The sequence below is a fragment of the Botrytis deweyae genome, assembly GCF_014898535.1.
Source record: "Botrytis deweyae strain B1 chromosome Unknown BDEW_023, whole genome shotgun sequence".
In the NCBI taxonomy this organism is placed as follows: domain Eukaryota; kingdom Fungi; phylum Ascomycota; class Leotiomycetes; order Helotiales; family Sclerotiniaceae; genus Botrytis; species Botrytis deweyae.
In genome coordinates, this window is record NW_024066230.1 from 546,447 (window position 1) to 571,994 (window position 25,548).

The 25,548-nt window shown below is 43.6% G+C and overlaps 9 protein-coding genes across 9 annotated transcripts; 5 read left to right on the forward strand and 4 right to left on the reverse strand.

Moving 5' to 3' along the window:
- Window positions 1-141: 141 nt before the first annotated feature.
- Window positions 142-1,068, forward strand: EAE98_008714 (uncharacterized protein; the record flags this gene model as incomplete). Its single annotated transcript, XM_038956337.1, has 3 exons — window positions 142-266; window positions 333-486; window positions 697-1,068. 3 exons carry the CDS (start codon window positions 142-144, stop codon window positions 1,066-1,068), a joined length of 651 nt encoding a protein of 216 aa, XP_038807418.1.
- Window positions 1,069-4,543: 3,475 nt separating this feature from the next.
- Window positions 4,544-7,483, forward strand: EAE98_008715 (uncharacterized protein; the record flags this gene model as incomplete). The annotated part of the gene is made up of 10 exons (XM_038956338.1): window positions 4,544-4,603; window positions 4,662-4,753; window positions 4,805-4,843; window positions 4,894-5,345; window positions 5,399-5,568; window positions 5,960-6,323; window positions 6,414-6,523; window positions 6,591-6,706; window positions 6,800-6,918; window positions 7,020-7,483. 10 exons carry the CDS (start codon window positions 4,544-4,546, stop codon window positions 7,481-7,483), a joined length of 1,986 nt encoding a protein of 661 aa, XP_038807419.1.
- A 1,640-nt stretch (window positions 7,484-9,123) lies between these two features.
- EAE98_008716 (uncharacterized protein) lies at window positions 9,124-10,831 on the reverse strand (the record flags this gene model as incomplete). The annotated part of the gene is made up of 6 exons (XM_038956339.1): window positions 9,124-9,321; window positions 9,372-9,740; window positions 9,792-9,882; window positions 9,935-10,353; window positions 10,414-10,646; window positions 10,699-10,831. The coding sequence occupies 6 exons, from the start codon at window positions 10,829-10,831 to the stop codon at window positions 9,124-9,126; spliced, it is 1,443 nt and encodes a 480-aa protein (XP_038807420.1).
- Window positions 10,832-11,375: 544 nt separating this feature from the next.
- On the reverse strand, window positions 11,376-12,156 carry EAE98_008717 (uncharacterized protein; the record flags this gene model as incomplete). The annotated part of the gene is made up of 4 exons (XM_038956340.1): window positions 11,376-11,615; window positions 11,681-11,809; window positions 11,900-12,039; window positions 12,102-12,156. The coding sequence occupies 4 exons, from the start codon at window positions 12,154-12,156 to the stop codon at window positions 11,376-11,378; spliced, it is 564 nt and encodes a 187-aa protein (XP_038807421.1).
- A 1,073-nt stretch (window positions 12,157-13,229) lies between these two features.
- EAE98_008718 (uncharacterized protein) lies at window positions 13,230-16,483 on the reverse strand (the record flags this gene model as incomplete). Its single annotated transcript, XM_038956341.1, has 2 exons — window positions 13,559-16,483; window positions 13,230-13,511 (listed from the first exon to the last, which is right to left on the reverse strand). Exons 1-2 carry the CDS (start codon window positions 16,160-16,162, stop codon window positions 13,230-13,232), a joined length of 2,886 nt encoding a protein of 961 aa, XP_038807422.1. The 5' UTR covers window positions 16,163-16,483.
- A 507-nt stretch (window positions 16,484-16,990) lies between these two features.
- EAE98_008719 (uncharacterized protein) lies at window positions 16,991-18,306 on the forward strand. The gene is made up of 6 exons (XM_038956342.1): window positions 16,991-17,113; window positions 17,196-17,427; window positions 17,485-17,843; window positions 17,896-18,050; window positions 18,106-18,122; window positions 18,170-18,306. The coding sequence occupies exons 2-6, from the start codon at window positions 17,273-17,275 to the stop codon at window positions 18,219-18,221; spliced, it is 738 nt and encodes a 245-aa protein (XP_038807423.1). The 5' UTR covers window positions 16,991-17,113; window positions 17,196-17,272; the 3' UTR covers window positions 18,222-18,306.
- A 167-nt stretch (window positions 18,307-18,473) lies between these two features.
- EAE98_008720 (uncharacterized protein) lies at window positions 18,474-19,087 on the reverse strand (the record flags this gene model as incomplete). Its single annotated transcript, XM_038956343.1, has 4 exons — window positions 18,474-18,712; window positions 18,780-18,918; window positions 18,986-19,027; window positions 19,085-19,087. 4 exons carry the CDS (start codon window positions 19,085-19,087, stop codon window positions 18,474-18,476), a joined length of 423 nt encoding a protein of 140 aa, XP_038807424.1.
- A 1,481-nt stretch (window positions 19,088-20,568) lies between these two features.
- EAE98_008721 (uncharacterized protein) lies at window positions 20,569-23,456 on the forward strand (the record flags this gene model as incomplete). Its single annotated transcript, XM_038956344.1, has 18 exons — window positions 20,569-20,915; window positions 20,975-21,093; window positions 21,147-21,155; window positions 21,213-21,282; window positions 21,335-21,474; window positions 21,528-21,548; window positions 21,624-21,646; window positions 21,702-21,809; window positions 21,857-21,896; window positions 21,949-22,047; window positions 22,098-22,180; window positions 22,250-22,355; window positions 22,596-22,642; window positions 22,864-23,030; window positions 23,082-23,111; window positions 23,162-23,247; window positions 23,311-23,380; window positions 23,444-23,456. 18 exons carry the CDS (start codon window positions 20,569-20,571, stop codon window positions 23,454-23,456), a joined length of 1,578 nt encoding a protein of 525 aa, XP_038807425.1.
- Window positions 23,457-24,450: 994 nt separating this feature from the next.
- On the forward strand, window positions 24,451-25,124 carry EAE98_008722 (uncharacterized protein; the record flags this gene model as incomplete). The annotated part of the gene is made up of 2 exons (XM_038956345.1): window positions 24,451-24,748; window positions 24,909-25,124. The coding sequence occupies 2 exons, from the start codon at window positions 24,451-24,453 to the stop codon at window positions 24,995-24,997; spliced, it is 387 nt and encodes a 128-aa protein (XP_038807426.1). The 3' UTR covers window positions 24,998-25,124.
- Window positions 25,125-25,548: the final 424 nt, after the last annotated feature.

The following is a 25,548-nucleotide window of genomic DNA, read 5'->3' on the forward strand; positions in this document are numbered from 1 at the left end:
ACTAAGCTAATCCTAGCTTAGTTTGCAGAAATAAATTTTAGGCGACCTTGATCCACCTGGAATATTTTATTTCTCTTAAAGCTCACCCAATCCTTCTCAACTTCATTCCAATTAATATCACCATCATCATCATCATCAAAGATGGCCGACAATGATCTTTCTGATGTTCAAATTGAGCAATTGTTGAAGGACGCTGAGGAGCGGATGAGAAATGCAAAGCAAGTCATCGTGAGCGATGACAGCTCTACCAAATTTTCTCTTCCAAAGTAAGTTTTACCCACGATGCGACTTGTTCAGTTTTGAGCTTGGCTAACATACATTCTCCTTCACAGCCTTGGTAAAACTTCAACATCTGCAATTACTCCATACATCACATCGACAGGACACGTGGATGCTTCTCAACTCGTACCCGCCAAGGACAGAAAACTGGCCAATGGTGTACGAACGGTGGAAGATCCAATTGTGACGAAAGCTAAAGCTGCAAAGGTAAGAAATCAATCTACTTTATCTCCGCTGTGCCCTTCTGTGAGGAAAATTTATCCCATATAAACGGACGCAGGACCTGGCCCCGTCTTGGGCGTCAACCTGCACAAGCTGAAGACCTTACATTCATAGTTACTCTGAGAAGAAGCCACTATACTAGTCTTTTGATACAAATTTTGGATTTGAACATCAAGCTAATATCATTATCAACAGGCGAAACAAGCTACTGCTGGAGCCAAGTGGTATAACATGCCTAAGACTGTGGTCACTCCCGAGCTCAAGCGCGACCTTCAACTCCTCCGTCTCAGAAGCGTATTGGACCCCAAACGTTTCTACAAAAAGGATTCGGCGAGAGCGGAAGTTCCAGAGTACTCTCAAGTAGGCACAGTCATCGAAGGTCCTACCGAGTTCTTTTCGGCCCGCCTCACCAACAAGGAACGCAAACAGACCTTTGTCGAACAAGTCCTTGCAGGCGAGAAGGCAAACCACAAGTTTCGCAATAAGTACAATGATATCCAAGCTGCAAAGGCTAGTGGAAAGAAAGAACATTACAAGAAGATGAAGGCATTGAGAAAGAGAAGATGAGCGCACTGAGGTCGGAAGACATCATAACAAGTCAACTCTCCAGACTTGATCATAAATTACAGGCACGCCTCTGACATGATCTTAATGTCGAACCTTACATTCAAGAATGTCCCGACTTTGATCACAAACACATACCAAGCCATCTTGATGAATACCAGAGTCTTAGCCACGTTGCTACAGACGACCGTGTCTTGCAAGTTCTTTTTGCTATCATTTTATCGGTACGTTCAAAACTTTCTCTCAGCATTTCCCATCCCCCCAAATATGTTGTGATGAAAAACACAGTCAACAGTTATCCCTGTCTTAAAGAATACATGTGGATTTTATAATTAGACTCTGAACATATTACCATCTATATCCTTTTTTGTTTGATTTGGTTTCAAGAATTGTTACTAACAATTTCATCAGATATTCTGTTCTCAGTAGGTACTGTACTAAGTGAGGTGGTCACAATCAAACTTTGACTTGCCGCCGCATAGCTTCACACGCAGCATATGCGGGTCAACACGCAATGTGGTTGATCCTTCAATGAAGAGTATACCCCATGGGTTCTTCTCCTTTTTAATGGGCAGAGGAGGAGTCGAGAATGCTCATGGCACTTCAAAAGCTAAGTCCGCTCTCATTTTATTTTTCGATAGATTTGGTCATCCATCTAGCCATCTTCACACCTTTAGAATAAAGATGCAGCAACAGAACATGATGCCTTCATGTAGCCTTCAGATGCACTTGAGTAAATAGCAAAGAAACGAATAAACGAAAGACAATTATAATTATCTGTCATCACAAAACCCCATTGCTCGATAAATTTGTGAATAAGTGTCGTGACCCAGCGTCCCTGAAATTGTACCACTCTCCCAAACTGTCCACAAACCATAAATTAGTAAAGAATAGATCTCGAACTTTCAGATAGAGTGGTGCGAGACAATAACTTCTTGACTTGAGCTTCACAATAGCCCCCCGCAGTACCATGCCGAAAGTACTACAGCATACTTATTGCACCTTGTTTATTCCAGGGGCTGCCTTTGGATCCCCCGAGCTCAAGTCTATTGTGTATCGTCAAATAGGCCAAAGTTGATTCCTCCGAAACCGAACGGAAGTCTAATTCCACCTTTCGAAGTCAAGTGTCATCTTGTGTCCAATTCGTTCTATTATGATCACTCTCTCACTACCCGTCGGCAGTTTTCTTGCTGATGATGTTACTATTATTCTCTCTCCAGCTGAACCTTATGACGATGTTGTTGTTCACTCGCTTGGCTTGCTGGTATGTAGAGGAGGGAGGGCTTTAAGGGAGTTTGTATAACTACTGCTGATTCGTGTTTTTGTGGCTGAGAAGTCCCCCTTTATGAAATTGGGTTTGGCGGGATACATCGCCTTTTTGGTTTTGAGAGGGGAGTATTAAGTTTCCCACTGGCATTTATGGGGTTTGCATGTTAGGAGTGGAGGAAGGGCATGTGAATTTTGTCAGTAGATTTCTTGTCGAGTACTCAGTTTATGTCTCGATAATCTTGTAGGAAATGGTATCATTTTCTTGGAAGCGTGGATTGCGGAAACGCTAATGCATTTCCTTTGAATGCTGTTTCGTAACGGGGCAATCGGCTCTGGGACTTTTACTGAGGAAGACAGAATACGGAGAGGCTGTTATACTTTTGGGGGATGGTGTTGAATAGTTCAAATATAGAAGAGCGATAAATGAGAAGTTTGAAAGAGGGTTTTGCTAGGGCATATGTCAAGAGGTCTTGAGCTATCATTGAGAAGGTAGGTGTCTCGAAGCAGACCGTAGTCTCTATAACTGCTCCTTTTCCAGAAACGACTGCAACGATAAGAAGGAAGATCGATCGATGCTCTCACATAAAGTGCAAGAAATACTCAATCCACTTGGCAAAATCCCGCGGGTACATCTAAAATGAGATCACTAACTTTTGGCCATTTTGTCATACATTTGGCTGTGAAAGTGTACGCAATCAAGTTCGCACATTACTCACATTCTGCCTAACGACTGACACATTCCCGGCTCTAGCTAGACGCTGTGGTGAGGCCTAATATGCTCTGTACGTGAAGGGAGCTCGACTAGGTCATATGTGTTTGCCGGACCAGGAAGGCATACTTGTGAGAATTAGAGACGGCATGGAATCTGATATCAGGCTCTTCTTATCCATAGTAGAGTCGATAAAGGTTCAAAGGGTAGCTCAAAGAACGATAGCTCAGGCCCAGGAATCTTAATGGTGTACGCAGTCACTCTCGATAGACTTTTAAGATTGGCTCTTTCCAATTCTTTATACAATTGAATCTATAAAAAAAGATATCATAACTATCTACATACAAATCATATAACTATATACAAATTGCATTCCTGAGTATAGAAATATAATCAACATATGCTATATAAAAATTCCGTAAAATCCGATGCATAAGTTTCTTTCGCTACGCTCCGAAACATATCTGGAAATGAGCCGTGTTTGTCGACGCGAACATCCTTAAAATTTCAAACAAAAACTTGAGAAAGATTACAGTTCAATGAATCAGATATTGACAGAGACTTCCTGGAGGGAAAAATAGTCATATTAGTAGTACATGAAAGATAACTAAGGAAAGTGTTGTGGGATATTCCATAATCAAGGAATCTCTGTCAAGTTTTTGCTTAGTGCTCTACACCAGCTGGTGCAATGCCGAAAACATCGTTTGGAGATTTATGAAGAAGCGTGTCAACCACCTTGTAGGCTAGCAGTGAGGTGTCACCGCCAGGATTATGTCTGAGAAATTTGTTTCGATCCTTCCAACACCAGAGAAGTTGATATAGGTTTCGTGAACACACTAACACTTTACTTGTCCAACTGTCTGGACGCCACATTCTCACCATCTGATCTGACTTATAAAGCTCACATAGAATATGTAATCAAACCGAAGATGTATTAAGAGATGCCCATTTGCTACTTAGCTCAGGAGTTGATCAGAAGGTAGGATGCAGACTCTCGAGACCAACGTAACCTGAAAGTCAAAATTACTCAGATAGTTTATTTGTACGAAGTTTTTGTTGCCCACAAAATTACTTCTTTGCTTTTGTCCCTCAGCCTTCCGAACTCCCAAGGCTAAATGGGTTGAGCGGTGATTTCACCTGTAAACGTTGTGTGATCTCACGATGCTGGCCCCGGTGAGCTTGGGGTTTGCTCCCGGTGAGCTCAATTGACAGGAGTAATTTTGGGCGTTGGCAAGCTTGATTGGAGGATGTCTATAACTTTCCTCTAGGCCAAACACTATTGGTAATATCTAGAAATGTATGTAGATGCAAGGCCCATAGTATTCCATTCCTCAGGTGAGAATAATGCCTAAAAATAACGAACGAACATGAAGATGGTTGAACCTGAAAGTGCCTCTCGGATAAACGTCGGCTTTAGATATCCGAACCTCAAATTGTTCGATATCATAGAACTCTACCCAAAAAGTCCAATTTAGCATTTCTCATAACTTTGAGCCAGGCATGGCTACTCCAATTTTCACGCGCATACCATGGCGCACAGTCAGTAGGCTGGGAGTATCGGTATGTCAATGAAACACTTTACTGCGCAAGGAAGGAACACAATTGACAATATTCGCAGGCAAAACCAGTCTTCTCGAATGCCCTTAAAACACCACAATGTGCGGTTGCACCATTCACATCACAGTCTGTTAGATATGCATCGAATCAACCGTACGCACTTTCAATTCAATTATTGAGGCTTGGAGACTAACGATCTCACAGTGATGCACCAGAACCTGCCGCTGCAGGAACAGCCTCGATGTATTTACCTCGATAATCTCATAGATTGGCACTATCTAACCAGTCGACAGAACTCCGCCAACAGCAGAACCTGCCGCCGAAGAACCATCTGACGAAGATGTCTTCAATGTCCGTTACCCCCGTAACGTTCAAGCAATCTACCTCAAGCCCCTCCGCCGCGAAGCCAAATACGGAGTCCCCTCATGCGATCTCCAACTCCGATCTTACAGTATTCGTAACCTAGAGTTCTTTTCCGATTTCGCTCTCCGCGCTGCATATTATCTCAAATTACCTGCATACGGCCCTGTACCACTGCCTAGAATGATAGAGAGATGGACTGTACCGAGATCGCATTTCGTTCATAAGAAGAGTCAAGAGAATTTTGAGAGAAAAACCTTGAGGAGGTTGATTCAGATCAAGGATGGACACCCAGAGACCGTGAGCTTATGGTTGGCCTTTTTGAGGAAACACGCGTACTACGGGATAGGAATGAAGGCGAATGTTTGGGAGTATAATAAGATTGGTGAGTTTCTTCTTTGCTATGGGTGGGAATATCACTAATATGTGCATGAATAGGCGTGGGTAAAGCTATGGATGCTAGTATGGAGGAGATGAAGGAAGTCATGGAGCCACAATGGGAGTTGTTTGGTAGGGGACAGAGTACTAAGACTGCAGATAAGGTTCTGGAGATTTTGAATAGAGAGAGCTTCAAAGCGGCTGCGGGAGGTAGCGCCCCAGGCATGAGGGTCGAGCCATGAAGTGGGCTTGCTTGAAATTCATGAAAATATCAAACAAGGATTTGACGAATGAAAAGTAGATATCAAGAGGGAATACACATGGCCACACATGGACTGTGGAGTTTGGGATAAGTCTTGATGTATGATATGTATATGTAAAAGTAAATGAATCAAGACACTAGAACCAATGGATTTTTGTCGAGTAAATGTTATTCTGCAGCAGAATTCACCTCCGATATGAAAGTTTCTTCGTTCCAAATTTGCATATTGAAATCGAGATTAGTCACGTGCAATAGAAAATCAAATTTCAAGGCAGATCATTCCACTCGCATCTCGCGTGCAGCTACCCCTCCTTTTCCAATCGCCTCCCAAAAACCCCCAAGCCCGCCATGCTTAAAAGCTGCCCACCCCGGCAGATGCTTCAGAACGTGAAGTCACGAATTCTGCAAGTTACTGCCCCTCTGAATCATGTATCCAAACGACACCAAAGCACCCGACCCTCCCCGCCCAAAATAATTTTTTCCGGTATCCAGCCCACTGGAATACCGCATCTCGGAAACTATCTTGGGGCATTGCAAAACTGGGTGCGGTTACAGGATACAGCGGAATCGAGTACGAAGTTATTTTACTCGATTGTGGATTATCATGCGATTACGATACCGCAGAAAAGGGAAGAGCTGAAGCGGTGGAAGAAGGAGAGTTTGGCGACGCTCTTGGCAATTGGATTGGATCCGGAGAGGAGTACGGTCTTTCATCAGAGTTCTGTAGGTGCTGTGTTGTTTTTATTCGGTATTGTGGGAGTGACAACGTGGTGAGAGATCAGGGTGTAAACGGAGATTTGGTTTGATTAGTAGTGAACGAAGCTGATTTTGTGTGTTTGAAGGTTGCAGCACATACGGAGTTGATGTGGATATTGAGCTGCACGGCTTCGATGGGATACCTGTCTCGTATGACACAGTGGAAGGTTTGTCTCTATCTCTCTGCCGCCGTTTTGACATACTTCACTTGGGCATTTCACTGATGTGCAACAGAGTAAATTATCTCTCGAAGATGATGCTTCACCATTAGATGGTGGCAATAAATCGAAGCTCAAGTTGGGCTTGTTTTCGTACCCAGTTCTGCAAGCTGCGGATATTTTGGTTCATAGGTACGTATAGTAAACATCTACTCACTTCATCACATTTTCTTCCACATTCGTCTCTTTTGGCCTGCAAACGAAGCTGATAATATACATCGAAAGAGCAACCCACGTTCCTGTTGGTGAAGATCAAACCCAACATCTGGAATTCGCCCGTGAATGCGCTACAAATTTCAACCATGCATATGGACCCCATCTCATTGCGCCTCAGACTCTCCTTTGTAAGTGTCTATTTATTCTTCACACCATCATTCTTCATATAATTTCGATCGCCAGAAATCAGCTTCAAATCAGCTTCACTCTAGAACTAACACACCTCCAGCCCCAGCAAAACGCGTTATGTCTCTCCAAACCCCCACCCAAAAGATGTCTAAATCGCATCCCTCCCCAATATCCCGCATCCGCCTTACCGACTCACCCAACACCATCACCAAAAAAATCTCATCTGCCCTGACTGACTCCCAGAACGCCGTTTCTTATTCACCCTCTGAGCGTCCTGGCGTTTCTAATCTTCTCACACTATGGTCATCATTTGATACCCAAAATCCAAAACGAACACCGGCGCAAATAGCCGAGGAATGCAAAGCAAAGAAGTTTACTTTGGGAGACTTGAAGCGGGAAACTGCTAATGCGGTGAACACGGGACTGGAGCCAATCAGAAAGAATTATGAGAGACTGTTGGGGGATGAAGGGTATGTGGAGGATGTTGCGAGGAAGGGAGGTGTTAAGGCGAGGGAGAATGCGGAGAGAACTATGGTTGAAGTTAGAGAGGCAGTGGGATTCTAGATGGACTTGAAGTGAGCGATCGCAAATCTTTGCATTGGAAGGGCAATTATGCAAAAGTTATTCAAGTGTAAGGACGAGACTCTCTTGGCATGAAAAAAAGAGAACTCAGAATCACCTCCCTGTATTATATTAACTAGGTAAGCAAACAATAAATACACCAGCTATACTTCAAAGGCTTCACTTGATATTTCCATTGCTCTTTAGTCCTTCCTCTATCGAGTCTCACAAATTCTTCTCTCGTTCCGTGCTTCATCAGGCTTTCCCAACTTCAATTGACCTCATCTTCTTCGCTCACTCCCACAACTCCTCTCGTCAATATCAGATGACATAACCCCCAAAACACATTCACTCCCACCACCACCAGCCGCCCACTCACCCATTCCACAGCCAAACAAACCACCACCTGCAACCAACAAAACGACAAAACAAAATAGCAAAAAACCGGTCTAGGGGGAAAAACCCCTCTCTGAAGAGAGGTTTTTATTTCGCAGCTATGCCCTTCGATATGGGGATAGTACAGTCGCGGCTCAAACACCAACACCCACCCTTTCGGGTGGTTAAAGCGCAGTGGTCGACCAACTGCGCCAGGGCGACGCGATGTGGTGTTTGATGACGTTAGGTGAGGTTTTGGGATACATATATCTTTCTATAGGTAGTGAATGTATTTGGAATATGTTTAGGTACCTATGTAGGTAGGTACTTGCATACTAGATTGGTGGGTAGGTATATTGGATGCCATGTTCTCAAGGAATGGATCTTCTTGTGGGAGATATTGATCCTTTTTTTCAGCGTCTTGTCTTTGATATTGTACATCTATTGGATTTATCTGGAATTTTTAACCATGTGTCTAAGTATATATTCCAATTCAAGATGGATATACACACTGTTACCATGAATGGTCTAGATCCGCACTCATTGTCCCTCCCCCCTCTATCCCAGAACATCTCACAAAGGACTTTTCACCTGATTCCACTTCCATAACGTAAGAGACGTTGTACCCGAATATCAAGCAATAGCGCTATGATAAAACGCAGCAGCGACATAAAACCATCTCACAAACGCTATCCGCTAGTTCGTACGTGACCTGCAAACCTTTACTTTTTGTCCTCCTCAATCCGTTGTCCAGAGCTCAACCTACAGCGGTGGACACCTCCGATCCCCAACATCGCAGCGCATTCTGTTAATGGGCGTGAGAATCCACAGGACGCCTCAGTACTCGATGGGAAACTGTCAAGCAGTGCCTAGAGTGCAAGAAAAGTTTACATTCTGAGAATACTTCAAGAGACTAGTGATAAGTAACGGGCAGGTGGTGAATGTATTTGAGAGCTCTTCCTTCATCAGAAGCTGTAACTGATTTCATGTGAGCGTCTCATGATTTCAGTTCTTGTAGTCTTTCGTCAGGATTAGTCTCATAGACGTCATCACACAATTGTTCATAGCAAAATTGGAAGCAAGTAAATCTCTGATTTATGTTTAATATCTATCGCCTGCTCCCCATTCATAAGATGCATCTTCTAGTCAACGCCCTCAGATTGTATAACTTTTATGTTTATTGGAATTGCCTGTTCGGCTTTTCATTAATCCTCAGCGCTGGCATCTAATGTCTTTATTTCATCCACTAGTTGAAAGCCAAACTCTATTTAGACTGACATATCCTTCAACTTCTCCGCCGCCTCAGCTGGAGTAGCACCGACAGGTGCGACCTTTGGTTTTGGTGCTTTCTCAACCTTACCCTTTGCTTTTTGGGATGTAGTATCTTTGGGCAATTCCTTGGAGAAAGGAATGAATTCAGGGGCGCCAGGGAGATATTTGCGGAGTGGCTCTGGAACGTTGAATCCCTAATTACAGTCAGCAAATAGAACCCCCCAGAAAGTTTCTTTCTACTTACTTCTTCAGTTTGGAAATTCTCCAAAAGACAGCACAACGCACGCTCAGTTGCACACAAAGTAGAGTTAAGTGCGTGAACGTAGTTCTTACGAATTCCAGTTTGTGTCTTGGGTCCATATCTGATCTCAAGAGCTCTGGATTGGTAATCTGTGCAATTTGAGCAAGAGACAAGCTCTTTGTATTCTCCTTGGAAGGGGAACCAAGCCTCGAGATCATATTTCTTGGCAGCTGCGTTATTGAGAGCACCCGAGACGATTGCGACAACTCTGTATGGAACACCGAGGGATTGGTAGAACTCCTCTGAGAAGCTGATCATACGGTCAAACTCCTCCCATGACTTTTCTGGGTCGGTGAGAACGAATTGTTCGATCTAAAATGGTTAGAAAAAGCAGGCTGAACTCATGCTACAAAGAATGTATACCTTCTCAAATTGATGAACTCTGAAAATTCCCCATGCGTCCCTACCGTGAGAACCAGCCTCTCGTCTATAACATGAAGAGAAGCCAGCATATCTTTGAGCTTAAGTCAGTTCAACATATTTTCGCCCAGGTTTTCCTTACGTACCTGATAGGCATATCCTTAGCAGTCAACCACTCATCAGCATGGAAAGCTGAAATTGGCTGTTCAGAGGTAGCAATAAGATATTTATCGTTTTGGGCATCTCCATCAACAACTTTGTAAAGTTCTTCGTCGAATTGCTCCAACTGTGCGGTCTTCGCCATGTATTCCTTCAACATAAATTGAGGAGTCTGTAATGGTGTATATCCCTTGCTATCCAAGAACTCTAAGCCATAATTGATTAAAGCCTGATTCAAGAAGACACCCCACTTCTTCAAGAAATAACCTCTGTGTCCTACAACCTTAACACCGCGCTCTGGATCATAACCATCCAATCTTGTCAGAACCTCATGATGTGAAAGAACGTCTTTCTTCTCAACAGTGACACCCTGGGGGGCCCATTTACGCAGTTCTTCGTTGTGATCCTAGTACCCATTAGCCACACCGGACCTGAAGAACCTCGTATGCTGCCAATGTAAAAATACCTCGTCGTTGTTCACAGGCACAGATTCATGAACAAGGTTGCCAATTGTGCCAATCTTCTTGTTTAAAAGTACTTCTTTCTCTGCTGCGGCGTCATCCCAAGTCTTCTTCTCCTTCGTTAAATCGGCCTTCTTTTGTAATAATTCGCTAGCATCCTCCTTGGCCTTCTTTTTTGCGCCAATCTCTTTTTGAGTTTCGTTGATCTTGCTGTTGACCTGTGTAGCTGCGTACTGGGCTGTGATCATTTGTGAGTATTTTTATACTTGGGCTTGTGTTTACTGGCTTACTTTTGCGGTGATCCTCATACATAGCAATCACTTCATCAACAACCTCTTCAGGAGCATATCTGCGGCGCTGAGAGTCCTTGATCTTTTGTGGGTTTCCACCCCTCTCAGTAATGAAATCGTTAACGTCAAGCATTTTGAAAATAGTTTAGCACACTCAAATATGTATGCGACGAGGAATCCTGTGTGTTTGGGCCGGTCAACTTTTTGAGTCACTAGTAAATTGTTCAAAGTACGATTGGTGGGGTCGCGATTGCAAGGCTCCGCTAAGATAACATTCTGGCTGATTGTGCTCAGCACGTGATATGTGTTTTTGGTATTCACTACCCCTTTTCGCACTACCACTTCGGCGGGCCTTGTCGCCTGACATTTCTTTGCATGTTGAATCTGTGTTTAGTACCGGCTAATCATGGTGTTAGGTTGTACAGATCTCTTCAATGCAATCTATACAAGACTAACGTGTTGGGACAGACAGTGAATACCGCTTAACGTGTACCATTGAACCGTTCGCAAACTACCTCCTTGTAATATCAACGTTAACTGAAGACATAGCAAGACATATGCCTCTGTGACTAAATATCTAGAAAGATGCCTCTCCCAACTCCAAACTCCCATACTAAGTTAACCACATTCAGACATGAGACATCATATTCCAACGTATACACCAATCCCTTTGTCCCTCACATGAGAATACATTTGGAATCTCCTGAAGGCTCGTTAGGATTTTCACCTTTCTCGATTTGCTCAATCATGAGTTCAAATCCCTTGGTAACATTCTCGTTATAACGTGCACTTGCTTCAGTGAAAGCACACTTGATTTTTTCAGCCAATGCCTTGCCTTGCTCAGCAGTGACCTGGCGCTGTTCTGGTCGAAGATCACTCTTGTTACCAACAATTGTGATTGGAACCCATTCAGTACCCTATAAAGTGTCAGAGATATTGATCTTTGAAGGAGGTTAGAGGAGAATTGGAATATCTATCATACCAAGTGATTCAATATCTTATCCTTGATGACTTCTACCATTTCAAAAGATTGCATAGAAGCAACAGAATAGACAAGCACATAGCCATGGATGCCAATGAAATGCTTTGAATTTAAGATACTGTATTCATCCTACAATGTGAAGTCTATTAGTCGTTTTTTCAGCTACGTGATGACATGTGATTTTGGATCAAATAGTATGCAAGCAGATGGATATCTTACCTGACCAGCTGTGTCAACGATCTCAGTGGCGAACTCTTGCCCTTTGTACTTGATGACCTTGCTGAAAGTATTTTCGATAGTCGGATAATAACTTTCTACAAAGTGACCATCGACAAATTGTACAGTAAGTGAAGATTTGCCTGTAGAAGAGAAGGGTTACTTTGATGTGTTGTATTTTACATCACACATTATCATGACATACCGACAGATCGACTGCCTACAATAGCAATCTTGCGTTGTTTAGGTGGTGCAGGCATAATGAAGAAGAAGTAATAATCTTGAATAAAATTATAAGAAAAGGGGGTTCTTGCAATTGAATACAAGGAGAGCGAGATATGGAAGAGCTTTTGATGTTTTTTTGTTGTGTTGGTTCTTGTCTGATGAAACAGGACAAGGCTGAGGAGGTTGTAATTAAGTTGAAAGTAGGTAGACCGACCACTTTATTAGTGCTTCAATGGGTTTTAAGTCCAATGTTCTTACAGCGCCTGAGCGCTAATATTTAGGCTGAGCGGACCCAGATTAAGCTCGGCTCGGAAGACGACACCACCCCAAGTCCACGGTGGTCGATAGATGAAAAGACTGGAAAGAGTATGAGACGAGCACCGAGTAAAAGTTTAATAAAAACGGTTAAATCTATATGAATCCAGATTTGTATTATGTTTCAACCGGAAAGTGAATCTAGGACGAGAATAGAAGAGGCTGCTTCCTTAAATAGTATAGGGTTGTTCCAAGAATTGGAAGTTGGGCAAAATGACATTTCCTGGTGTGGATTGGATCATCAACTACCAAGGTACAGTAAAGTACTTTACATTCAATGGTACTTGCTGTCATGTCATTCCAGACCGGAGCCCATCGCCCGACTTAGACCTCATCACACGTCAAACACGTTCAAACACAGAGTAGGTGAGCCGAATGGATTACTCGTTCTGAATCTGCCACGACAACACGTAGAATCAGATGAGCAGACTGCTAAGTGATAAAATATCTTCATATCTTTAAACCTATTAAATATGGTAATAGTAATGTGTTGTTTGGGTGGCCAGAGTTTAATCGTGAAAACCCAGCTATACCCTATGAATATTTTCGATTGAAGGAACCCCCATATCATAATTTCCTGAAACTTCCCCCTTTCTCCAATCCCGCCCATTTCGAAAAAACTGCACCTAGGGTATATTGCAATTATTCTTTCCGATTTAAACGCCTAAAATATATCATCATGTATCAAGACATCTGTATCATATCCATTGTGACCCATTATACTCGTGACAATCGTCACCCCATCAAACGCCTTCCTCGACCGGCCTCCCCAAAGACCTTTCTATATTCGGTTCTAAGCCCCTTTGATCATCAATAACTTTTGGACGAGATCTTCGAGTTGCTTCGTCACAGTAACGTGAGGACTGTGTCCATCTTCATTGGGAGCAATCTCATCGTCAGCCGCTTTATGATAGACGATAAATTCATTGATAGATGTGATGAGGGGCCGAAGTGTTTTTGTTGTCTGTAGCATCCGAATTCGTTTCTCGATGGCCGGCAATAAACAAAAATGTCCCAACAATACCGACAAGTATCCAAACGGAACGTTTTTGTGTGATTCGTGCTGAGAGTCCACCTATCAAAGTTAGCATACTGGAATGAGAAATTCACGCAAGAACTCACTTCAAAGGTTTTCTCTCTGTTATCTACAAAAAGGCGGATCAATTCATCCAGAGGGTCCCTGCCCGTCCCAGCAAAATCATTGATATTTTGAAGCGCTTTTGTGCTCCACAAGGCAAAATTGATCATCGCTCCAATGAGAAGAATCAAATTATCCACAGCCACGACGATTTCCTCTTCCGCCCATAAGCTTGACATGCTTTTGAATTTGGCAACGACGATGCGAAGAATGGTGAACATGAGATCCGAGTCCACAATCGCATCGCAAGCTTTCGGGTTGTGATTGGTGACATTCACTGTCAATTTCAATGCCAAAATTTGTTGCTCGCCAAAGCTCTCAATTGGCCGATTCAAAGCGGTATTGAGGGTATTGCCTATGATAGGCAGCAATTGATGAATCCAGATTGTCTCATCTTGGGCGATTCTCGACACAAGAGAGTGAGATTCAAGAGTGGAAAGTGTCAAATAAAAGTCGACTGCTTCTGTTCCGTGGGGGAAATCCCACGCATCATCCGAATCTGACAATTTTAAAATTTCAAACAAACTGGTGTTCAGCTCTTCAGAAATTATGTCACTAGCATCTCCAGCTTCTCTACATTGTCTAACCATAAGCTCAAGGCATTTTAGGGCCAAGGTTCGAGGGGAAAGTTCACGTGGGCTAAGATCCTTCCATGCTGGAATTGAAAGCAGAGAATCATGATATGCTGCCATTGATTTCTGTGTCATCTTGGACATATTTGTCTTACGCTCCTTTATCACACTGACAAAGTTTTTCTCAACCGATATGAGACGGCCTAGTAGCTTTGCGATACCTTGTTGTTGAAGTTGCGATACCACGAGAGGCGCGCTTCCCTCTGCCAAAATAGGCGTGATGAGTGATGTCATCAAAAATCCCGATACGATATCAGCTTCTTGACCTATGTCGATAAATAGTCGCTGTTCAGCACCATGGGCACGAAATTGCCGAACAAATGCTTTATCCTTCATTTTTAAACCTAGGTCCAAGAGACCGGAGCGTCGCATAGACGACAACTTTATCGAAGGCCTCCCAATACGATCGAGCAAATCTTCTACTTCGTCCGCAAAGCGACTATTCGCTCCCGCTTGCCTTAGTTCATGGATCGTGCGGATAGCGGTACTTGCGGCTTCTTCTTCTTGCTGCTCTTCCTCGCGGAAGCTTGATAATGGCTTTAGGCTGGGTATAGAGCCTCGGCGACGCTGTGAGCTTTGTGGAGTTTCTAGAGGCATGTCAAAAGCCAATTGCTCCATCATGTCTTCTTCAACAAGCATGGAACGCTGTCGACTATACGTAAACTTGGGCCCTGCGATTGGGGGGCCTTGACTAGCTTGTGCAGGTGCAGTAAAAGTAGGCACTTCTGGGACAAGACTCTGGGCTCTTGAATTGTTCAGATGTTGGAAGTGATCCTCAAGCTGAGAATTATCATGTTCGTTCCCGGATTCATCATCATCATCGTCTTCATCGTCCAAATCTTGGCGAGGCGTCTGCTCGACTAATGAATCGATTAGTCGTTTGCGAGGAGTTAGTTTAGCCGATTTCGCAACAGCCGCAGTTTTAGATAACTTTCTAACAGTTGGATATACTCTCTTCGGCGTACTCACGACTAAAGAGAGCTCATCTGCACTACTCATCGTGGTTTCTTGAGTTTCGTTGTCGAGGGCATCCCATAGCTTCGTAGCCTTGGGAGAGATGTGACGCCCAGGACTTGTAGCCAACCGTAAGCTCGCAGCGCTGCCGGTAGAGGTAGAGGATCTTGGTCGTTGCTGCACTGGCGTTTTATTACTTTGCTTCTGTACACCTCGATGTACTGCTGGTTTGGTCAGGATAGACTCCATAACAGGCTTAGCATGAACGACCTTTCGTTTTGGTAAAGTATCCGTAGTTGGCTTAGCTTGCCTAATCTTAGGATGTGGTGGCACCTTGGGCAAAGTTGCTGCAAATTTGGAAGGCTCCCGTCGTGGCTGTTCAGCTGGTGATAACTTCCTCTTTTTACGATCGGGCATTTCCACCGACTTAACATTCGCGGATTCTGTTGTTATGAAATGCTTCGCGTTTCCAATTGTCGATTGCTTTTGCGTAACCTTTGGTGGTAATTTGGAGAGATTCTTCTTCGCCGAGGGGGGCTCATCATCCTCGCTGAGTGGCACATCATATATGGTAGAAGTTTGCGAAGCTTTCTGTTTTAATTTGGGAACATTCTTCCGCCTCGCAGCTTCATCCTCTTTATTGCCCATAGGTACGTCGTACATCGCAGAATTCACTTTAAGTTTCGGTGCAGATTTGGTAACGTTCTTGCGCATTAAAAGAGGTTCCTCTTCATCGCTGAGGGGCACGTCGTATAAATCGACAGTAGATTGTATTTTTGGGGCAGAAGGTGTGCTAGGTGAAGGCTTGTAGACATCGCGAGGTCTTTCATGATTCGACGCACTGGGCTCATTGTTTGTAATGAGACCTGTCTTTGTTAAATCGGAAGGTGTTGTGCGATGGACCAATTTTGTATAGCTATGGCCTGCAAGATGTTTCCTTGCTGGCTTTCCATATGTGGTTATTGTTTTCCGAGGCCTTGCCATATTTTCATGGGCCGCCATGCTGCGCGGGGGAAATGGGTAGCTCGGGAAATGCAAAGGTGAATCTGCACATCGAGTGTTGGAAATGCCAGTGTCGCAAATCAATTATTCAACAAAATGTCATTTATATAGGACCTTGAGTGGTACGGCCTTGAAGACATTCAACTGCCGAAAGTGCCTTTGTGAGGAAGTGGTGGTTGCTATAACCGTTGACGGAAACGTTTGTAGATTTGAATTGATCAATCATGGAATGTTCAAAGCAATGATTACCAGAGTACTCGAGGAAAGGGCACTAAGATTACCTAAGGATGGCACCGGGAGAACGTTATTCCGACCCCCCACCCAAGCGAAGGTGAATGTTATTGGAAGAAACCTAACAGTCATTGTTCTCCAGCTCAGACTATCTTCACGAATTGGAATCCTAAACATGCTTATTAGCACGAGTCAAAAATATACCTGAGTATAGAGGGGTATTTCTCTTGAGGAAAACATTGGAATCTGTTCCAATATCTACGATTTTCCTACAGCCATTGATTGACAATCTTGTGAACCTTGTGTACAGTTAGCTACCTAGCAGTACTAGGTAATTCTCCGCAAATCGACAACCTTATATTGATTGAAGTTTAACGTCAACTACTGATTTCTATTTCCTGGCAACAACAAAAGTTCTCTTCACCAGGTAATAAGCAATATTAGTTCTTGACCCATTCCCGTTGTGAAGAAGTCCAGGATATCTATTTGTATCTACGATACTTTGAAAACAGTTTGTCATAGAATTGGAATAGCACCTACTCTTCAGAGCCTGCCAAGACAGTCCCTGTTCTTATCGGCTATCAGTTTATCTACTCATCCGCACACTGCATTTCGCTTTGTACCGGCCCCACGAGAAATCATACGGAGGGCTCCGCAGAGTTGTGAACTAGATTCTTGCAGCTCTGCATTTTGAGCAATAACCTGCAGGATTCCCTTGAGGTGAGTGAATGATCAAGCTTCCCTAGCTACTACCTTTATAAAGCTACAAAATTATCACTAAATTGACCACTAACTAAAATAGCGAGAAGAACCTCATCGTCAATCTCGACTACGTGCTGCTCCATTGAAGCTCTACCCCTCAGTAAATTTGACAGCAAAATGTCTTCTGAATCTGCAGAAGGTGTCAAATCACCCGCACAAAGTGTCGGTCCTGATTACCGCCCCGAGAAACCTGTTGCAACCGTTTCAACTCCAGTTTCCTTTGAGAATGTTCACACATTACCTCAAACCCCGCAGCTTATTGCTCTTCTCACGTACGTCATTGAAGTATTGCACGTACCCATACCACATGCTTACCTCGAGTGATATAGCATGATCCGAGACAAGAACACGCAGCGAGCCGATTTCATATTTTACTCAAACCGAATCATTCGTTTACTGGTTGAGGAAGGTCTCAATCATTTACCAGTGGTAGAGCACACGATCACTACCCCAGTTGGTCGAACATATGCAGGAGTCCAATTCCAAGGAAAAATATGCGGTGTTTCCATCATGAGAGCTGGTGAAGCTATGGAGCAGGGACTACGGGATTGCTGTCGTTCCGTGCGAATTGGTAAAATATTGATACAAAGAGATGAGGAAACCTCGTTGCCTAAGCTCTTCTATGATAAACTTCCAGAAGATATTGCACAACGTTGGGTATTGCTTCTTGATCCAATGTTCGCTACAGGTAAGTCACACGTTCAAAAACTCGAATGGTTCCATTTTGATGTTTGATTTAGGAGGATCTGCATCAATGGCAGTAGACGTTTTGATTTCTCGAGGAGTTCCAGCAGAAAGAATTCTGTTCTTGAACTTGATAGCAAGCCCAGAAGGCATCGAGTCCTTCGCTAAGAAGTACCAGAAGGTTAGAGTGGTAACGGCATTTATTGATCAGGTGGGTACTCACTTATTGCAATCTTTTGTGCACAATTCAGCTGACATGATGATAGGGTCTCGACGAAAAGAAGTATGATTCTCACCGGATAGTATTGAATTTTGCTAATGTTCATCTAGTTATATCGTCCCTGGCCTTGGTGATTTTGGCGATAGATTCTATACCATGTAGAAGGTCTGGGTTTCAATGTCTCCTTAATATTTTAGCTATCTACCAAAAGAAGAAGAAGAAAATAAAAAACAATATCCGTTGGTGTATCCAATCAATCTGACACTTGTACCAATATGTTTTGCAACCGAAGAGGTGATGATTTCAATCCATTTATCAATCGCAGGGCAAAACCATGTGAAGAGCTTCGCCAACCGTGAGCCTCCCAAACTCCAAACAGTTAAATTATCACAACCCAAGCCAAAAATCCCAAGCTCAATAATCCTCGTCGTCCGCAACTATTCCATCGCCACCGTAACCACCCATCCCGTCCTCGTCTCCCATTATGTCGTCATCATTGTCATCGTCATCCGCATCGCCCTTCCCAGCAGCGCCAGATGAACGTCGAGCAGGCGCGCGTTCGGGGGCAAGATCTCCTCCATCATCTCCTTCTTTTGCGACTGCATCGCAAGCATCAACCCAATCGGCGTATACGTCCACGGAAGCCGACAGATCTGTATGCGGGTCAAAATTAGCTTTGCATGATCCTCTACCAGACTTCCTTTGTTGCAGAAAACTTACAGTTGATGGCGCATTGAAATTTTTGGTCGCATACTTTGCAGGACAAGTGACCAACACCAGCTTTCTTATCAATCTTCACGATGACGGAGTTTTCGTGGTTACAAAATAGACAGGGGAAAGTTGTGCTAAGAACTTCTTTCTTTGCAAGTTGTCAGTATATGTCGCAAGTCAAAGAGAATCGGGAAAGTTGCGAAAAAATGCTGTACCTTTTTAGGACCCTGGACCTTCTTGGCTGCCTTACGTTTACCCTAACGCATGGATTAGAAGCTTGTAACGAGAGAGATTGAAGATTGATATTTGCTTACCATTATGCTCTTTGAAGTTCTTTAAATTTGGCTAGGAGTAATGATAAGGTATGTTTAAGAAAATGCAGTGGGACTCAAGCGCGGCTCGGAAGATGTAAAGACGCGACTGCTAGCCTGTGCTGCTAGTTTCTAAGCGTCCGAGGCGTCACAAAGCTTTGGGAGCTCGGGGGGATCTTTTTAGGCTCAGGCTGATTGCTGGGTTGGTTGGATTGGGTTGGTTCTTGGAATTTGATACGTTGTTTGTATGGGTACAGGCTTATCGATAGCGATATCACTCCCTGGAAAGAAATTTGGGAAAGTTTAGGAAGCTGCCGATGATGTAGGTACGTACGTACTGGTCGATATGGTGAGTGGGTGGGTATGGCGTGTACTTGTATTAACAAAGATGGGTTGTGATTTAAAAGGGGTTTGGGTTTGATACAGAGTTATCAATCAGGACTATCAATTGTGACTCAAAGTTGAGGAATTGATAGGTACTAGGTAGGTAGGTAGGTAGGTAGGTAGGTAGGTATATATCAACAGGACGATGGCTCAATTGAATCAATGCTAGATACATGCTAGCGAGAATGACTGAATCAATGACTACGGCTAATATCTCTACTAGGTACGCACATCATATATGATTCTTTGAGACTATGAGCACGGGGCTTTCTTTGTAAATGGTAAATGGTAAATGGTAAATCGTAGATCGCAAATCGTAAATATTAAATCGTAATTGTAAATGGTAAATCGTAATTGTAAATGGTAAATCGTAATTGTAAATGGTAAATCGTAATTGTAAATCGTAAATCGTAAATTGTACTATATAGCCACTGGTAATTCACAGTGCAAGTCCCTTCCGTCTTTATACTCCAGAGTGGGGCTGATAGACCTACCTCGGAATCGTGCTATCTTAGATACAGCCAGCCCAATTTGGACAGTGGACAACAGCTTTATAAGGAAGTGAATGATAGCAACGCAATCCATCACCATTACCACAGACTCCAGCCAAATATGACCAACTAGCATACAACTTTCATCAATCTGTTCCCACTTTCTCTCAATCTATCCATCTATCCGTCTATCTATCTCCTTCCTCGTATCATCCATGAGAAAGAGGAAAGTCACTTTACCATTTTTGTTATTCACGTAATACGTGTTCTTGTGCCTTCCTTTGGAGAGCTATCTAACTAACTACCTACTACCTACTACCTACTACCTACTACCTACTACCTACTACCTACTACCTACTACCTACTACCTACTACCTACTACCTACTACCTACTACCTACTACCTACTACCTACTACCTACTACCTACTACCTACCTACCTACCTAGTAGCTATCTGACAAGCAAACAATACCAACGCGCCGATTCCCAATTACCCCTCATCTTCCACTTATAAGATCTGCTTGCTCCCATTCCAAATCAACTGAAATCATTTATTTTCCTCTCAAACCCGTTTCTTTTTGAAATCCATCATATCCCAAACTGCCTTCAAAGATGTCTTCCCCGCCTCCTGACCAGACCGCTTTAATGCAGGAGATCCTGAATTCCATCAAAAATCTACAACTCAACCAGATCCAGCTGTCATCTAACGTCGATGCTATTACCGGTCGTGTCAATGTCTTAGCTGGCATGAAGGAAGTGCGAGATGTTGCGTCTACTGATTCGGCAACCATTTCCAAACCCTCCGAGCCTGTTGCAAGCAATGATGAAAGTGCATCCAAGGATGAGAATGAAGCGGAGGTGCCCAAGTCTCCAACAATCTCGGCGGCGAAGCCCGATGAAGCACCCATTCCTTCTTATACCCAAAAAGCAAGCACCGGTACTTCTCGAATCATTCTCACGTGAGTTTCTCAGAATGCATGTAGGGAATAGAAACATTTGAACTGAATTATGATATAAGTACATACCCTGGACAATCCGGTATCAATCCACTTCCTATGGAATGGGGTCATAGCGACCCGCAAATCAGAGGACCGGTAGTTGTTTCCAGAGCTACAGAAACAGCCCGAAGACGTAACGGTAAGTTTGTTCACCAGCTCATAGATTGTTCGTATACTAACGGTTTGTCTTAGCAATTGGAGGTATGTTTTGGTTGCCCGTAATAACTCGTGATGTAATCTGATACTAGACATTGATAGCTCACGGTGGATCCTATTCGATATACTATGCTTTGGCCGTTGCTAGCAAGGAAATCAAGGCAGACCATAAGTAGGCTTCAAACAACCTGAATTTCATATGTAAACAAATTAACACATTCCAGGCCAGATTTCACAAACACAGAACCTGCCGCCAACATCGGACCCTTCCCTCAATGGGCCGACAAGAAAAAGATAGTATCGATGGATCCTTTGGGCCATCTCGCTCCATGGCTTTTCAAGGACACAATTGAGAAGGAGAATGGTAAGTAGCCTCTAAATGAGAGCATGAAGTAGCTTTGAGCTGACAAAACTCAGTTGATATTAGACCTACTATTGGTATGTACTTTGACAGCCTTCTGGAAGGTCGACATCGTATTAGACAGCGGAACTAATTATATTGATCATTTATAGCAATCACCCGAGCTCATATGAAGGTAATTTGCAACCTCAAACAGCAAGTTGGTAATATAAATCTAATGAAATTTATAGCTACCAGAATTAGAAGCTAGCGTGCGTGAAGGTCGGCTCAAGCCGGATGGCAAGATTTGCTTGAATGAGGCTGGTGAACTTGCAGTCACAAAATTTGCCGTGGAACCAGTATGTTGATTACCTGCTTGAAAGATATACGTCTAATAACACAATAGGTATGGTATTTACCTGGGGTGGCTGAGCGATTTGGCATCTGTTCGTATTTCTATCACAATTTCGGGAGTCGTTCTGCTTACCCATAGTCTAGCCGAAGGGGTTCTGAGAAGAGCATTGTTCGAGCACACTGGTGGATCATACCCCGAATTGATTACCAGAGGAGATATCAAGCTCTTCATGCCACCAATTGGTATGAAATAGTAATCTCGATTTATCGTGGAGATACCTAATTATCAATAGGTGGTTTGACCGTCTACTGCTTTGGAGACCCCGCGAAGATGTCAGATGAGAATGTTCGCCTAGCTTTACGAATTCATGACGAGGTAAAAATCAAATGCCGCAAATTTGAGGTATTACGATTAGGAGATCTTTCATGCTGATTCTTGTGATAGTGTAACGGAAGTGACGTGTTCGGATCTGATATTTGTACATGCCGTCCTTACCTGATCTATGGTATCGAGGAGGCTGTCAAGGAGGCGCAAAAGGGTGGTAGTGGGGGTAAGTACAATCGATTTCATTTCACAACCCTGATATTCAAATCTGTTTGCATATTTCGTAGTTTGTGTTCAATGACACATGGGCAACAATTTGGATCCTCAACTATGTTCGCTTTTTCATGCAATTTTTGTTCCTTGCTTCCTTTCAAAAGTTTACAGGCAATTACTGACTCTTGCGTTTCTAGTCGGTGAGTTATGTATTTGACAATGCTTTCAACACCATGACTAACTGCTTCCCGAGTGATTTACTTCAGAAAAGAAGGTAGAGCTCTTGGAGAGGTTACAAAGGTATTTGAATATTTCCGCGGCTGATAGGTTGTCTGCACTGCATTTATCCTTCTGTTGTGGAACTCATCGAGGCTTATCGATTTGTTCCAATACCCACTTCACCACACAATCTCCCCACTTCCTAATCATTTTCCGATGACATCCGCATTTTATCCCCTCAGATCTTCATGATTTATCACTTCTCTGGATCTTTGAGACAGCCATCTAACTCGGTCATGTAGTACCTCGTTTATAACGCTAGAAAGCGTGGACTTGATCGAGCTTCGGAATATTTCAAGCGCACGGAAAATATTGCCGGTGTAAAAGATATGCGTTTCCAGGCATTGATGCCCGACATTCTTCATTGGCTGGGAATAAAGAAAATTGACAGAATGCTAAGTATGAGCAAGTAAGTTGCTTGAATCCACTACATAAGACGCAGGAGTAACCATATTTACAGCATGAAACACGATGCCATAGTCGGTCAAGGGTAAGAACCAAGCACGCGACGTTGTTTTCCATTACTAAACAAACGTCTAGAATCCCCATCCATGAGAGAGTTGAGCTTCCTGAATCATGGATCCCAGCGGATTCGAGGGTCGAGATTGATGCAAAGATTACAGCAGGTCAGTCTTGCACGCATCATTTACCATCCGTAACTTGTAATAGGGCTGAACAATTGCTACTAGGATACTTTACTACTGGTCACAGAATGACAGAGGAGGAACTTGCTGCTGTCAAGGGACGTAGTTGGGATGAGTATGTACCCCTTCAAGAAATTTTGCAGTAGTGAGACTTTATGAAACTGACCCAGAAATACAGTATTGATCATTGATCACGCGCGGAGAGAAACAGTCATGACTCGGGCCGCACAATATGTACCTGCATGCAGTATGAATGCCTAACATACCAAACGTAGTCTAGTACATAGAACAACGATTTTATTTTACCTTACCAATGTTTTAACTTTTGTCTTGTCAGATCTCGGTTGAGCATGGTGACTTGTTTGACAAAACATACGACATTACGACATTACCGTATTCTAACCACCGAAAGTAGGTACAGTAGTGGCTTCACAAGTATCGTATGCAGTCAAACCACCCAATATATATATCAATTCTCCCAAGTTCCAAGATTCTCGAGAATTGGGGGGGAACGCCATATTATCGTAAAGTTTGAGTCGTATCCAAGCATTTATTGGGGGGCAACCAGTAAGGCGGGCCCGAGTGAGGGGTCAACATTGATAGTGTATTTTGGATGGTAAGCTTGCCCACCTTTTCCCATGCACGTTTGATGCATGTGTACAACACCATAACCATTAACAACCCACCACATCATTATTGTTGGCGTGGACGCAATGATTGCGGCAATTAGCTCACCGTCTGACATGTGGCCAGACCGACCCTTTTCTTATTTATCGGCTTTCTGGTAAGGATGTCCTAAATCGGCCTGAGTTGTTTATCTACGTAGTGTTTTGCATTTGCTTGACAGGCCTGCCATGCTTTTTGTGTGTGTTATTTAATATAGACAAGTGTATCGCCCGACTTTCTTTACTCCTCTTTCTTTCCTTCTAGAAAACCTGCCCCGGAATTAATACACTCTTGATCACTTACTTCTCTACGAAGAGTTAATATCGTCAAAAGCTTCAAATCTATCATCAATTTCCCCCAATCTCATCAATCGGTCTGCTCCGGATTATCATTCGACCCAAGTGGAGAAAACGAAAGGTTATATATTATCACAGGACGATCATTCCTTCGCCTCAACCGTACATCAAACGTGACCCAACCAATCACAATCCCCCTCTGTCCCCTCCATAGAACTTCACCATGTCCACCAAAACTCAATCTCGCGGATCCTCACCCAGCATGTCTGCTCGACCCAAACTCATGAGAGCACATGCCACAGCGCCTTCCCTCGTCACCGGCAATGCCTCGCGTAAGGATCTCGCTACGCTCCATGCTTCGACCAAAGCGGCGTCGATTCTCACGAGGGTGGCTAGCTACTCGGCTCAGCAAGATCACATGAATGGAGGAAGCTCGAGGAGAGATAGCGGCAGTGCGTATTCGACGCCTGGGAATCGCAGTCCTCGAAGTCCGGAGAGCGGCAGCGGATTGGCCAGGAGCTGTAAGCAGGAATTGGGGATGAAGGGGTGCTCGGGTGGTTTCCAGTGTTAGTATTTTCTATTTCTCTCTCTTTTTTTTGGCCTTCTTTTTCTCTGTATTTCCTTTTCTGGATTGCGGGCTTGAAGTTCCCTAAGAAGACAATTGGCTGATTAAAGTGATAGCAGCGGGCTACTTTAGCTTTCCCTCGTTTGAAGATTTTCAAGGATACCAAGAACCAAATGAGAGGATGGAACGAAAGAGCGTCTCGTGAGAGGCTCTTCACAAATCACTTGCTTGGATAGTCAGGATGGGGAAAAGAGATGGAGAAAAAAAATAAAGTACATAAGTGGGACGAGACGATCGTCCTTCATCATCATCATCATCATCATCATCATCATAGTAATAGGTTCTTGGGCTGGTTCTTGGGACGGACAGATTTCGATATTCGGATATTCTTTGATACCTTTTTCCGTGCAGCAGCACACGGATGGAATGGACACATACATGGACGGACGGGATAAGTGTTCAGGGCGTCCGGAACACGGGACCGGTGGTAATTCTTTAGTAAAAAGTACAGTACGGGGTGGGTCGATTCGATCGCGAATCCGAGAATCTCTCTCGGCAATTCCGGGGTGAGCTTCTGCGTTCTTCATCTCGGATTTTTGACGGATGAGGGATTGCTGTCGATCCGAATGGGATGAATGGGATGTTGTCCCCCTGGGGTAAACAGTGCTCCGTATATATGGGTTAATGTTTGATTCGGTGTACATTGGGAATCTGTATTTATGGCTGGCATTCCTTCCTTACACTATATACCCTTTC

What these genes read in the sequence shown, in the direction of transcription:
- EAE98_008719 (XM_038956342.1), top strand. Translation starts at nt 17,273, where the DNA reads ATGTCTTCTGAATCTGCAGAAGGTGTCAAATCACCCGCACAAAGTGTC. An exon ending in CAGCTTATTGCTCTTCTCAC is followed by an intron (nt 17,428 to 17,484) that starts GTACGTCATTGA and finishes CGAGTGATATAG; the next exon opens with CATGATCCGAGACAAGAACA. An exon ending in TGATCCAATGTTCGCTACAG is followed by an intron (nt 17,844 to 17,895) that starts GTAAGTCACACG and finishes TGTTTGATTTAG; the next exon opens with GAGGATCTGCATCAATGGCA.